Below are 15747 nucleotides of genomic sequence, written 5' to 3'. Positions count from 1 at the left end.
TTTGTGCTTCTGCTTTATTACTGGATATGAAGAGTTATGAGTTGAAACAGCAATGTGAATCCTTCTGAACGGACAAAATTGTTTCATTTGGGAGGCCATTCTAGATCCAATAAAATTGTGGTTGGAACTAATTTTCTCCTTATGTTACATGGGACAAAATTGCTCTTATTGCTGTGCATGTATTTACGGCCTTTGGCATAATGGCATTAAATTCTTTTCTGGGATCCAGGTACTTCACTAATACAAATAATTATAGCTGTGGCGCGGGGGCTATATTTTGTAGTTGGACGTAATCAAAGCCATGAAAGAATTATCATAATTCATAAAATGTACTGTGAAAAGACATCACAAAGCAGCATAACTCACCAACATCAATTCAGTCATACTGGTTGGGACCAAAGGTCCGTCTCTCCAGTGCCCTCCCTTTGATGGCAGCAGAAAGCCTAGGGAAGATTGCACAAACTGGGCGAACATAAATTCTACTTTCTCCTGATACTCTCCCAGGCATTAAACTTTTACAGGGACTATGTGAACCAGAAATGGGTTTTATGTATTTAAGTAACACCCAATTGATTTCATTCCTATGGGCTTGTCCACTCATCCTTTGAATCCATGCAGACTTTTAGCACTGGGAGTATCTTCTGACAAGGATTCTCACATCTTCCCTATGTGTTATGTGGAAAAACACCTTCTTTTGTTTGCTTTTAAATTCTCTTTCATTTGATGCCGCCTATTCCCTGTACTGGAAAAGACAGTAAATCATCAAACCTATTCACCTTATTCATGTAAGAGATTTTTATGTACCTACAGGTCATAGCCTCCAGAATTGTCTATTTTCCCACACTGAAGAGTTGAGTTAGTACTTCATTTTATGGAAGCCTGACTACAACTGTCCCAGGAAACATTCCTATGCAGAAATTAATTCGTAACAGGATAAATTGACCTAGTGTTTCTTTCATTTTAGCCTAAAACATAGGAAAAAATGCACAAGATTTTTGTGATTTTGATTATGTTCCAAGTCAATCCTGTGAAGTGACCATCATTTTTTGCAGTGCTTCTCACTTGAGAAGAATATCATTTGAACTCTGAATACAGTAAGCAGACATGTGTCATTGTGCTGAACACTTTCTCAAGGATTTGACAGCTTTTTATTTCATGCATCATTCACCCCTTGCTATAGTAATCACACAAAGTAACATTTCATTAATGCAAAGTTAAAAAGCTGATAGGATATTGAGAAATAATATCTGGACCCAGGCATGTTGGTAATGGATTTCATTGTACTGTGCTACCCCAAGCGATGCTCACACCAATGTGACATCTACTTACTGCAAAATAAATAGGAGATTGAACTGGAGATTATTTATTAATTTTCTTTATGGCTGGGAACCCAAACTAAAAAAAACAAGTGAACCCAACTCCAGCGTTGTACAGAATCTGTAACTTAAATGGTGTGCATCAAAAAAAGATTATCAGAATACGGACTTTTGCTTTCTTCACACTGGCTAGGAAGAGGAATAAGGAGAGACTCCAGTGTGAATCTTTCTGAACAGATAACATTGTCTCTCTCTGAGAGGCAGTGCCAGAGACATTGCTGACTTCCACAGTGAGTAGGATTTGCTGTGACATGTGTCACTTACATTACTCAAAAAGTGTAAGTAAGCAATGAAAATCAGGATTAATTTAAATTTGCATCACAGGTGGTGTAGTGTATTGACAAAGGGATTTGAATTGCAGTCGGCTGGCAAAATGGCACACTGGTTATACAAACACAAGTGAATCCAGCATTGCATCAGTGTGAGGCTGTTTGCTAACGGTGCTGAAATGGTGATGGCCTGCAAATGGTATTATGGTCATAATACATATATGCACTAAAAGGCACGTTTTCATTAAAGACACAAAGTTGGCAAAAGTAAGCACTTAAAATTTTATAATTTAAAAATATTTATTTAAGGTTGCCTACACAGCATCCTGATGTTACAATCTTTAATGATATCACCACATAAAGGTTTTTTTCGCTGAATGCTTCCTTCCGTCTGATAGATTAATTGCAACAGGAAACACAGAGATTTCTATTTGCTGAATTTCAGTTATTGCTTACAAAGAGTACAGGAGCATTCCTAAAAGGATTGCAAAGACAATTTTTTTAAAATAGAAAATTATATATAAAGCAGCTTAAACAAATCTACTTCACATAAACATTAAGAAGTATTGTCATGAGGTAAATTTGTATTCCAGATGCATTTGGAAACTGAGGACAACTTTTTAATATCAACATGTGTATTTTTAACATTTAAAATCCAGTATTAGGAAAAAGAAAGGAAGAACAAAAAAAACCCCAACCTAACCCCGGGTTATGGATAGGCTTTGTTTCTTAAATACATTATTTAATATAGTTTACATAAGAGTGGATTTCATTTTTTTTATTTTGGTAACTTTCCTAATTCTTGGTTCCTGAGTCCATCTGGGGTTCAAGTACATCCAATGACAAAATGAAAGTGATTTACTTCTGGGCATTGGGGCTTCCTTCACTGGCCAAACATAGTCATCTAGTGCCATCAGCCACAGATATTTCTAAACATCAGTAGAGAGCTGGCAGATACACCTCAGAACTTGACAGAGACCTGGTCGCTGCTGGAGGTCACCTCAGCCAGTGGCCTTTAGTCTCTGAGTAGGAGTTAACTTAAATGCCTACGTACAAAAGCATCCTGCATCGCTTCCAGCTGCGGCAGAAAAGAGATGGTTCCTTGTGAAGTCCTGTGGTGCATCTGCCTGCACTGTACAGATGTCTTGGATATCCCCGTGCACCGTTGGCAGCAGTAGGCATCTCTTCTGCCTTTAGTCCTGACAGTTAATGGACTGCGCAGAAGGTCTCTGCTGACCTGCCTTTGGGTGCCTACTTTAGGTGAACTGAACCTCTCTACAGTCTCCGGTGACTATACTGAACAGATCTCTGTCTGCTATGAGACAGTACACAACAGGACAGATGTAAGCATCGACATTTAGTAGGACTTGGCAGTGTTAGGTTTACGATTGGACTCGATGATCTTAAAGGTCTTTTCCAACCTAAATGACTCTATGATTCTATGATTTAGGCGCTTATGCATTTAGGTACGTGTAGACATTGACACTGAAACTCAGCCCTACCCCAGGTGCTAGTTACTAACTCGATTCAGTGCCCACTGTTCCCACAATAAAGAACACACTGAAGAACACTACATGTTATTCAATAGTATTTTTTTTTTTAGCATTTTAGAAGGTGATTTAACTCTTCAACATGTCTCCTTTGTTCAGTCCACCACTGCACTGTAAGAAGCTGAAAGTATTTTTTAGCACTACAGACGTATCTTCTTTTAAATGTCATTATCTTTATTGCAATCACTCCCGAGTGCTTTTTCATGATTTGGGAATTGATAGTGAAGGAAGAGAGTTGGAGTGGTAGGGAAAGTGAAGAAATGGGTTCTGTTTCATGCATTTTATCTGCATGGACTGTGATTAAGTAAAATAGCTCAACTCATCCATTATAAGGATTGTGCTTATCTTTAAGACTTGGTAGTCTATAAGCAATCTTAGAATCAGTTGTATGCTAAAAAGGCTGTCATGAATAAGGACAACTTTCAAGAATGGTATTTCCGAACTGGGGTAAAAAATGGATAACTGCTGGTGATGGCAGCATATCTGAAATTTAACACAAGACAGAATAAGGGAAGTTGACTCAGAAAATATGTTCCAATGTACAAGTCTGGCACCTGTGTTTATTTATTCTCTGGGTGAAGGTAAGCACAAATTGTAAGTGCTAAGTCTAGTGCAATGACCACTTTGTATGAAGTTTCACTGTAGTCTCTGACAATTTTGCGAACAGGAAAATCCAGCTGGGTGGAAAGGAGTACAACTAACCATAAAATGTAATGGACAGGGAAAATAAGAGAGCTGTTCTTGCAGCTATGGTTTGGGGAAAGAGAACTGAGAAGTAGTTTTCTAACCCTTCGGGCTTGTTAAGAAACACATGAAAAGCAATTCCAATTTTAACAACTGAGTAGCTAGACAGGCTTTATGATAAAGCATCCCTGGAGGAGGAGATAGAAGAAAGGAAAATCTCCTAAATCCATTCAGAAGCTGGACCAATCAAGGAGGGAATATTGTCAAACACAAGCTTGATAATTATTCTATAATTGTGCAACTTTGTGTCTCATTTTAATGTAGTATTTTAACCTTTTCCTTAACAGAGTAAACCAAATCTGTTCTCGTTCTTTAATCTTGTTTTCTAGAAAATGTGATTGTTGAGTAATCTGACTCAGTAAAGAACTTCATCCCTTTGGACGTAGTGACTCTCTGAATAGAGGAAATGGCATGATCGGGGAAGGTCGTTCAGCCAACATCAGTAGTAGCTTCCTGGAAAGTAGATACTGGTCAGTGGTTATTTTGAAGTCCAGTGACACTAGGATATGGAGAAGATGTCTTCCAAAGTGTTTGTGACAAGCAATAAGAATGGTGGCAAGGTGACATCTGAGGTTATGAAAGACTGTCCATGCATGTGAGACAAGAAGCAGTTATGTATCTGCAAGTCCCTGAATGGACTGCAAGGTTGTTTCTTGAGATGTCTGATCTTCCCAGAACTTGTGCTAAAATTGGTTTTTCTACATCTTTAAAAAACAGTTTGGGACTTGCTTATTTCTGTACATGCACCTTTTTTTTGTTGTAACCTGTGATCCAGACATTTAACTTTATTGCTGGTAGCCTAAAGAGGGGAATATTGAACACACCTTAGCTTCCTCATGATTTGCTTTTTCTATCAACTTCCTGACATCGTTAGGTTTCCCCCACCCTTTCTTCCCTTGCTTAACAAGAAAAAACATATAAGTTGCACTCCTCCTGGTAATTCAACACAGGGTTTTTCAAAGCATAAAATGTCATCATGTCCCCTGGGCAATGCAGGTTACCAAGGTCTATTGCTCCAACTGGTGTAATTAGAGATTTTTCTTCCAGGTGTTGTGTATGATCACTGAAATTTTTACAAGTCTTCAACTGAGTGCAAGGGAAACCTCCATGAAAATGGCAAAGAAAGAATTTTAAATTATTCAGTCATGCTTAAAAGCCTTTACGTAATAAGGGCAAGGAAAATACATATGCTATTGAAACTGAAAACTGAAGGTTAATATGCTTTCATTGAAAACTTTCCCTGAAGAACAATGTTTATTTTAACTTATAACTCATTAAGCTTTCTGACTGATGCTGTGCAATACACAATGAAACAAACTCAGCTCAGAGGAGCTCTTCCAGTCATAGTGACAAAGATCAGATAAAAATGTTAACTATGGCTGCAGACAGTGATAATTCACAATGTTGATATGGAGATGAAAACAAAAGGCTTTATTGTTGACCCAGCTACACACAATATTCATCCCTAGGGGCAGCAAGGAAAGCGTTGAGTAGCCCTTTATCTGGGACTGAGGAAGGCATAAGTAGAGTGAGAAGCTAGTTCCTTCATGAACTGAATTTATGTAGGGGAAAGATGAGAGATCTTCTGGTCTCTTAAACTGATATGGGGCAACATTTTGGTAACGCTCTGTGGAAAAGTGGATTTGGGAGGGAATTATATCAATCATCTCCAGTGTATTGAAGGTGGTCCTCTTAGGCAATGGGGGTCATAAACTAGAAGGGAATGAAAGGAGGGAATAAGGGGAAGTGGTGCAGGGAGCATCCAGCTATAACTTGGGAAGTGAACACACTTCCTTTCATACTTTGTGTGGTATAAACCATAAACTCATCTTTACAAATACTGTCTTGAGTTAATGAAGGTGTATATGAAACTCTTTTTGTTCATGGCAAGGAGTGACTGATAATCATCATTCATAAATTTGTTGCTACCGCCTGCTCCTTCCTTTTGGGGTGTACGTGCATTCTTACTTCCTTAAAATTGTAGTTACATCTTCCTTTTCATCTGTGTTACATTGTTTGATCTTCTTGACATCTTGCAAGTATTTCAGAGGACTCTTTTCATTAGTTGTGTCTGATGGGTCTTCCATTTTGACAATGTCTTTCTGAAAAAAAATTTAAAAATTGTGTTGTACTGAAATTAACAGTACATTATCTCTAGTACAATAATGACAGCAGCACGACAACTTGCAAATTAATGGTAAAATAGATTATCACCCTTTCACACACATTTTTGAGATATTTTGCAACATTATTTCTTCATACAATATAAAGTCAGGAGTGTGTTAAATAGGAGCATAATTTATTGTTATTTACCAGATACAGGATATTTTATTAGGGTTCACAAGCCTTCTATATCTTGTCAAATATGTGATGAACACTTGCTAAACCATTTTGGAAAGTGTCATGGATGCAAACAGCTGGTAATAGAGCCAAGAATGCTGCTTCTGGGTGCATTTCTTAAACCCAGATGTTGTTGGCTTTCTTATAAAATTTTTCTTCGCAAGTTTTCTTTTGTAGGCCTGTTTCTGTATCTTATACAAGAAGTATCCTCCCATGTTTTGTTTTATTCAGTTATTTTACTATAAGGATCTTAGTAGTAGTAGTACTTCACTGTCTTATGCCAGTGCTCAGAGATTTCAATCAATCAGAGCTGGACTTTACGATACAATGCATTATAAATGCTGTGTGCAATTTACTATGGGCTGTAAAAAGCTTATTTGCTAAGGAGCTCATGATGTAGAGGTGAACAAATGTCATGAGGCTCTTGTAGCCACTTACTCCACTGGAATTAAATTTACTATGATTGCCTGGAGAGCAGTGTCCTTCCTCCAACTTGAAATAAAACATTTTTCTTTATTTTTTTCTATCACACAGTATGAGCAAACAATAATAAATTATTCTCATCTCCTTGTCTCCTTTCATTAGGAAATTGAATGTTTACCATCAAGGTAATAATAATTCTTGAGTTCTTGGACTCTTTTGCAAGTCCTCTAATTTAGTTGTGGTAGAAAAACACATTGGCAGTCAACAAACGGTTAACACTTGTCAAACACAAAACTATAATATCAGTAGGATGTGGGTGAAAAGTTGAAATTCTTCCAAGATTTTTGTCTCTGGGTATAATCCCAAAATGAAATTCCAGGATTATAGCTGGCTATTTTTTTGCTTTTAGCTAGGAGACAGGATCCCAGCACTGCAGTTAGGTTGATCTAGAGCACTCCTGGCTTATGACTTATGACTTACAAGAGCTGCACTTAAGATGATACACTATCGATACCTATGCTGGTCATCCAAACCCTGTTACAACAGAGAATACGGCCAGCTCTGCTGTTGCAAGAATAGACTATTAAGGTTAAATTTAAATTGCCAGGATTGGGAGTGCTTCCCCATACTCATGTTCAGATAAGGACCCTAACCTCATCCTCATTTCACTCTGAGTCATGGACTAGCCTTTACATGTCCATGTCTCCATGAGATGGGAACCCTGGCTCTCAGGTTGGAAGGGAGTTCAGCTGCACAGACTTTCTAGATGTCCATGTCTAACATCTTGGGGTCTGGGTTTTGGGGATTTCTTTTTTTTTTTTTTTCTGAATGTCCTGGAGCTATCACATTACAAAGCTTTACGCTTTGAAATTTGATCCGAATTTGGATTGGTGTTGATGAGGGCACCAAAAAACACATTTCAGCATGCAGAGAGATGAGTGAGGATAATGAAGGGTGGTGGCAGTCTGAGTACCTGTCATGTCGCACCAGAACTAAAGCTCTTGCTTCAAAAAATAGTAGCAACAACTGTATGAGAAGAAAAAGCCAGTCCTATTGAACATGTTCTAATTTTTCCTATCTTGAATCCAGCCATAGACAATTACTTTTCACTAAAAATTGTGAAACAGTGGCCATAGTTGGATCATTCATCAGCAACATTTCCAAGATATGCATCTTCCTGAACAATATCAGAAATAAATCTTCCAGTATCATATTCATAGGCTTCTTGCTCACGGTAAAATGCTAAAAGATTAACCGGATACCAGTTAATTGGTGTTTTGTGGATCTCTGTATGAGCTGAACAGGAAGTGTTTTACAAGAGTCGGAAACTGTTTACTGTAATAATGTCTCTAACTACTTCAACAATTAAAGTCATTGTAGGGTTGTGTGAAGTGTGTTTATTACTGTTGCTAATTGGAATGCATGAATCAAAAGAAGAAAGCTGTTATCCTGTGAGCTGAACCTGACTTCTCTGAGTACAGTGAAATTTATCTTGCAAGGGAAAATATTGTATAAATTCAGACACTTCTTTCCAGTATTTACTATTTGTGTCATGCTAACATTGTCCTATGATTATTTTTAATAATTGCTAGTCTCTTCTTTACTTTGTGGCTCAACTGCTTTTATAAATTCACCCAAATGCTCTCCCAGAGGATAAATTGAAGGAATTCTGACATATTCTACGGTCTCTTGTGTCTCTGTTGCCAGTTAAACCTGGTCTGATCATGACCATTAACTCTGTAGCTCAAAAGGAAGTCTACTAAAGAGCATTGATGTGGCAGCCCTATCTGTGAGGTTAGGAAAGGGCAAGAAGGGGAACAAGAGAATTCAAGGAGCTGCATACCAGGAGATGAGACTATGATGATCTCCAGCGGACAACCCAATCACTGTCCGGAGCCAGCATCAGGTATGGTTAAGTCCTGGCTGCTGTTACCCCTGAACTGGCCTTTTGTCTCTTGGTGCATGCAGGTATGTGTCACCAGCATCCACGAGTGGACTCATTATCCCCGGGACAACCCCTGACGGTGTTAGCACCAGTACAGTCCATCAGGAAGCTCTTGAGCTACTGGGAGACAAAGCAAGAGAAAATATTTATTTAGAAGCCATTCCTGAGAGCAGAACACATTAGACGTGTCACTCACAGAACATTGAGGGACAGGCTGTTTCCTTTACCTGAGTCATGAAGACTTAAATACTACCAGGGTGCATAGGTTGTGTGATGGCTTTTTTCTCAAGGAGCTGGTGGGCATCCTCAAGGAAGGCATGTTCCTTTGTGTCTCAAGTAGTTATTCCCATTTTTGTCCTTGCTTAGAGGAAAATGAAATGGGTATGTAAAGATTAGGTATGGTTTACTTTAAAATTCTCAATTTTGGTAGTGTATATGAAGATAGAATAGAATTTTGTAACTGTTGGAACAGCTGAGCATTCATTTTAGTCATGCATTAGTCTAGATTGTATCTTCCATTCTAGTTTCTTCTACTTTATAATTGCAGTGCTGGTTTTTATAAGTGCATAAAAATAAAGTGTTATTGTCGTGTTCCCTTGAGTAACTTAATTACTATATTTTTGAGGTAACTGACTACTGTAATTACGTAATACTTCTTCTGTGTACAGGAAGCTTTATGCATATAACTTTAAAATACACGGTAGGCATTGAGTTACACTTTCTTTATTTTTTTTTTCCTTAGTAAGATGTGACTTTTTTACTACTTTGAATAATTTCAGTGAAGAACATAATAGAAAAAGTAAACATGCCAATGTATTCTTAGTTTAGATTTGTTTATTTGTTTGCTTTTTTCCCTTGGGCTTTTTAAAATCTGAAACTGATATACAATATTTTGTAACTGTGCCTCAATTTTTTTTTTTTTAATTTGCATTGTTGCAATGAAGAAAGTATGCTCACTTTTTAAATAAAAAGCTCCTAGTCTTTGAGATTACTAGGATGTAAACTGAAATGTAAGTTTAATATTACTGAAGTACTGACAGAAACAAAAGCTATGGGGATTTTAAATCCACCTTTTCATTTCAATAAGTTAATGAAGAAAGGTACTTATACCAATTTAAGAAGTCAGCTGTTTCTCTTCTGAACAATTCAACAAAAACTTGAAGCTTGGATGTAATGGTAAACAGTAAATCCAATTGGCAGTTTTTATCACATTCAGATTAGAAGCTTGGTCTACCTTTTACTTTGAGTCATTTTACTCTGTTGAGAAATGCACTCCAGAAGTATATGTCAAGTTTCCCAAAAGCCAATAAATATTTTACTGCTAAAGAACTTCCAGACTTTTTCCAGTGGCCAGATGATCTCAGCTGCTTCTTACCCTGTTGTCAGTCTTCACTTTTTATTTCACATTTCTTTAATTCAAGAAAGAATATATTGACAATATTAATGTGCCAATACTGTATTCACAGATTGGATTAATGGTCCTGGGGATGAGAAGGTGAGGACACATTGTTTTGGAAATCCAGAGATATTTCTTTATAAATAATCACTAATGCAGGATGCAGATTAATGGGCCCCACCCACTGTTCTGGACTGCTATGCTCATTCCGTAATGAGCATCTAGCCAAAGCTATGGATGCAGATGGATAACAGATTTTCACTCCATAAAGCAGAACAGGTCTAGATCTGCCATCTAGACAGAGAAACTTCTCTGTGGCATGCTGGTGGGATAAAGGCCAGGACAGTGAAAGCAGCTGGAGAAGGTGGGGCTTTTAACAGGGGTCTGCTAGATGGACTTTTCTGCTTCACTAGCCTGTCACCACTGCTCATCATATAACTGGTCACTGTCATCTTTTGATCCCATATATGGGACCAACACAAGGTCTAACATATAAGAAGTGGTCAGCTGTATGGAGCAATAACGCCTGAGCACATACAGCTTTGTTGTCTGGAGTGCTCCCGTAGAATAGGGCTGGAGGCCGTATAATTTTCTCCATGTTAAAATGGTTGCAACTAATTGGTCTAGTTATAATTGATAGACCTTCAAAGCAGTACGAGAGATACTAGCTACAACACAAGACCTCTTGTTGTCTCCTGACATATGCTGCTGCCTGTGTTGGGTTGCATTATGCATCCCCTTCCACATTGTCAGGTACAGTTGTAACCAGAGAGCCACAGAACTTTCTGTCATTCTAGGTAGGAATATAAACAATTGGACAAAAGATGGGGAGGTTAATAGAGCTGGCTATGTCACATCCCTAAGGAAAAGTGTAGGCAAATCTTATGCATGTAAAAGGTTAAGATTAATTATTAAATCCTTCTCTGATTTGCATGTTCAGGAAGAACATCAACAATCATTTTCCACTATCATTTCCAGATGTCTTTTTGCTCCTAGATATAAGGTGAGCAGGCTGGAGCTGGGGCTAGTCAGATACCATCAGGTCTTCTTAACTTTTTTGCACAGCTCCACAAGCTAATCAGGCAGAGGTGACCGAAGCAGCAAGATGTTGCCACCGGTTCTTATCATTTCAATAAGTATTGTAGCTATTGAAGTTGTTGCTGGATTTATTGGAAATGGATTTATTACAGCTGTTAATATCATTAACTGGATCAAAAGCAAAAAAATTTCTTCCGCTGATATGATCCTGATCTTTCTGAGCACATCAAGACTTATCTTACAGGTGACCATATTGATGCACATTCATAGTCTCTACTTTGCAGACGCGTTTAAGTTGGCTTCCGTGTACAAAGCTTTTGGAGCTGTATGGATGTTTGTAAACAATGCCAGTTTGTGGTTCAGTACCTGGCTCTATGTACTCTACTGTGTAAAAATAATCAATGTCACCCAATGGCTGTTGCTGCAAATCAAGCTCAGAATAGCTGGGATGGTCCCATGGCTTCTTCTAGGATCGCTGGTGATCTCTTCCGTGACTTCTCTTCCTTTGCTATGGATTACACCCAGCACTTACCTCTGCAGCTCAACAGGGAACTGCATAGAAAACAGCACAGCACATATCACCGACTGGGGTAGTTCCTCTCTCTACCTGCTGCTTCTTTACTTTGTAGGTTGTTTTTTTCCTCTGGTACTATCTGTGGTAACCTCAGCTCTATTGATTACTTCTCTACAGAAACACACAAAGAAGATGCAATCTTATGTAGATACTTTCAGGGATCCTTTGATAGATGTTCACCTAACTGTCATTAAATCCATTATTTCTTTCTTGATCCTATATCTTTCCAGTTTCATAGCTCAAATTCTGTTGATACTGTCGACTTCTCAGAGTAAAGATGTTGTGAAAGTTGCAGTATCCTTAGTTGTAGCTGGGGCATACCCTTCCATACACTCTATTATCCTGATTATAGTAAATTCAAAACTCAAATTGGCATTTAGGATCCTTTGCCAGCATTTTAAGTGCCATTTGGAAAATATGACTCTAAGCCTCATGTTATAGCTTGAGAGAAACACTCTCCAGTAACAGATCTGGAATCAAGTCTTTTATGCATGAATTGTTTCACCATCTTTTTTTAGTCAGTAACTTTCATCTTTCAGAGATTTCTGTGATCAGATCTTCTCAGAACATCTGAAACAATATGCATTTTTGCCTTTTTTTCTACACCACTCTTGCTCCGTCAATCTTATTTAATAGTGACAATAAGAATGCACTGAAAGGAAACATTGCACTTAAATAATAAATCAAGTACAGGATGCGTTGTGATTTCAGATTCTCAGTTTAAGATTGACAGGTTTATGATATGTTTGAATTGAAGAAAATGCTACTAAAACAGAGACAAAATTTACAGAGCTCACAAACATCAGTTCTCTGCTGAAGGATCTTTCACCTGAGAAGCTTAAAATTGCATTAGACATACGTTGTACAAGCCATAGCTGGTGTGACATACAAACAGAATATGCTTCTAGACATGAAAAAATAGCTAAAAGATAACCTGAGGGAGAATTAAGATTTGGAAACATACAGCCAATTAATGTAAACAAATTACATTCTGAATCAGGTTTATTTGTGTTAGGATTCCAGTATGTATATAACAACTTAGTGGTTAAATACCACTTTAAAATGGATCCTTTTGTTCAAAACATATTTTATGGTAATTTATTTGGTTTTCTTGAAAGTGGATTACTAGGTGGTGATTACAATGTAAACAGATGTAGGTACATAGATCTACCTGTCCACTACAGAAAATCTCCTTCTTGTTGAGTTGACCGTTCTGATTACAAATTTGCCTTTTCCATGATGTGCTGTTGCTTTGAGCAGTTGTGAGTTGTTTCTAAGGCTGTTCTTTTTTACTATTTTATGTTACTGTGAAGTTTCACATGAGGTTGATGAAATATGTTCAACGAATCCTGTCGTCTTTTATTAAATAATGTGTTAGATGATTCTACTCTGAAGTTCTCAGCTCAGCTGAAGTATTTTCATGCTGTATATCCTCTCTGAAGGAATTTAGATAATGCTAGATGACAAATCACTATGGTGAGAGTTTCAGTCCCATCTATAAAACTAATGAGCAGGGCGATTCACTTTGTCTTGGAGTGTATCAGCTTCAGTGTTTGAAACATTGGAGTAATACCTTTATAAAATGCTTTGAAATTACTATTTAACAATATTAGGTAAAGGGTGAATATGATGTTTTTAACTGATACCTTAAAATACTTTTTACAATGAAATATATGTTAATAGGAGGCATAAATGAATGCACAGTGTAATACGAAGTGATACGATTATTAACATGTGTAAACAGTGGGCTCAAACTGCATAGAAGGAAAGGAGGATGATTAAACCCATAAACGCAGCGTTTGGAGGTGCAGGACAACGTACTGTAAAACTAAGACTACCGTAACGTCCAGTGCTGCGCATGCTGCATCGAGAGAGACCCCAAATTCCCTCGAGAGCCCTGCCTGCGTAGTTCTGCAGGGAAGCAGATGGGAACCGCCGCGCTCACGCCGCAGCACCAGCCGGCTCCGCAGCTGCGTGCCCTGCCAACGTGGACGAAGACTGGAAGAGTCACACAGCGGTAGCTCTTTTGGTCCTTTTTCCAGCTGGCAACAACATGAAAAGAAAGCCTCCTGAAAGAAATGAGGGATTCTTTGGTGGTGGTTGGTTTTTGGTTTTTGGTTTTTGTTTTTTGGGGTTTTTTGGGGGGGGGGCAGGGGGATGTTGGTATTGGTGTTTGGGTTTTTTAACGTGTTCAGGAAGCTCTGGTAAAATTCATTTCCCCAATGAGCTCATTTCTCCTTAGGTGTTTCCAAATCTGTTTCTGGTGGCAGTCTGAAGGAAAGAGATCAGAGCCAAGTATGAAAATAATGACCCCTGCTCAGCTTTTTCACTGCCACCTCACCTTCAGGAGGGGGAGATCTGAAGCAGGAACAATGATTAATAAAATATCCTTCAGCGCTTCCAGGGGAGAGGAGGATAAAGCTCAAGCACTTGATGTCTTTATATTGTATTGATGAAAGTTTTGTTACACACAGCATAGAGTGAGATAGATGGGTACATAAATTAGAATTTTAAATGCCTGAATTGGTAAATAAATTATTAGCTTTGTCCTTTTCCTTTCCATTCTTCCCCCAAGCTTCAATTTATTTTCACGTCTTCTTCCGCAGTAGATACAGTTTCCCATTTATTTTCTGATCTTGCCCTGCTCTTTGGATTTCAACCTTTCCCTTCCTAAAATCATTATCTTTATTCTCTGCGGATCTAGCCTTCTTTTTCTGGTACATTTTAAAAAAGCCTTCTGATTATTATTTTACAACAAAATAACATGCACCAAATTATAGCAGGCTTGTTTCTAGATCTAGTTTATCCCAGAAAGCAGATAAACAAATCTACTTAATGTTTTGGCAATTACTATTTTTGCACAAAAAAAATATGGAAAGAACTTTGTTGAGATTTCATTGTCTAAGAAGTGTTTATACGGTGTTTGAAAATAAGACTCAGCTCACCAGCACATTTCCCCTGGAACTTTGCAAGCTACACAAAATATAGACTACACGAATGGGAAAATACTGTCTGCAGTTCGTATAAGGCCAGTATCTATGGCAGCACCAAGATCATTGTAAGGATGATGAAAAAGGTGATTTTGCAGTTGTTCATACTGACTACATGAAAACCAAACCTTTTCGCGTCCAACTTTTTATTTTTTTTTAGTGCCATGGTGCTTGCTTTTCGAGGTCAGAATTCATCACAGTTGTCTTTCTAGGAAAAGCAGTATTTTGTTGTGCAGAATTTAAGGGACTTCTGATTCCAATCTCAGTAGCATCTTCATGAAGCTGGCAAATTTCTCCCTACCAGTCATCCAGCATGTGAATCAGAAAGGAGAGCTACCACAGACATTCTGGGTTTCAACTGCTGATCTGCTTTGTCATGTCTTTTGGGTTTTTTTGTGGATTAATCACAGGCTGTACCTGACCAAATCAGCAGCTGGGTGGTGGTTATGAACTTTGATATCTCTAATATTAATATCTCTTTTCTGCTAACTACGGAGTCTTCCTTTTTCTTTTTGATATCTTGGTGTCCTCCATGGTGCTAATTACCTCTCTGCAGAGGTACACAAGGCAGCACTGCCAGCTCCAGGGATCCCAGAACAGATGTTCTTATAAATGCCACTAAAGCTCTAATTTCCTCTGTTGCCAGTTTTCTAACAGTGATCATGAAACCTTTGACCTTCTTTGCATCTGACAGCACCATGATGTTAATTTATTCTGATTAATTTTGGTTAATCTCAAAAGTAAAATAAGTCTCAATGAAGATGCCATATTGTACCTATCTTTTCTTGAAATATGACTTCCCACCTTCCTGCAAGGTCTGGGGAAAAGTTCTACCTTCTGGAAGAGTCTATAATAGGATTATAACCTGGGATTACTCTTATCTCTATTTATTTATTGTCTTCCCTATCGCAATGCTCAGCCTTCATTTCATTAATATCACAAGGACAGTTTCTTCAATGTTATGAAATACTTCTCAAAGCTAATCCCTCTTCCCCTCAATATTTCTTATCCTGTTTGTTTCTCGTTTGAGGACATCTGTATGGGAGGTCATTGGAGCTTACTTAGGTGTATAAGTAACACTGTTCATGAATCTTTCAGAAAA

General features: G+C 38.0%; 1 protein-coding gene across 1 annotated transcript; it reads left to right on the top strand.

Moving 5' to 3' along the window:
* The first annotated feature begins 11148 nt into the window (after positions 1-11148).
* On the top strand, positions 11149-12096 carry LOC128153576 (taste receptor type 2 member 40-like). The gene has a single exon (XM_052813035.1). The coding sequence runs from the start codon at positions 11149-11151 to the stop codon at positions 12094-12096; it is 948 nt and encodes a 315-aa protein (XP_052668995.1).
* Positions 12097-15747: the final 3651 nt, after the last annotated feature.

Source organism: Harpia harpyja, chromosome 17 (assembly GCF_026419915.1).
Source record: "Harpia harpyja isolate bHarHar1 chromosome 17, bHarHar1 primary haplotype, whole genome shotgun sequence".
Classification (NCBI taxonomy): domain Eukaryota; kingdom Metazoa; phylum Chordata; class Aves; order Accipitriformes; family Accipitridae; genus Harpia; species Harpia harpyja.
Note: the sequence above shows the minus strand (reverse complement) of the source record. Positions and strands in the feature narration are given on the sequence as shown.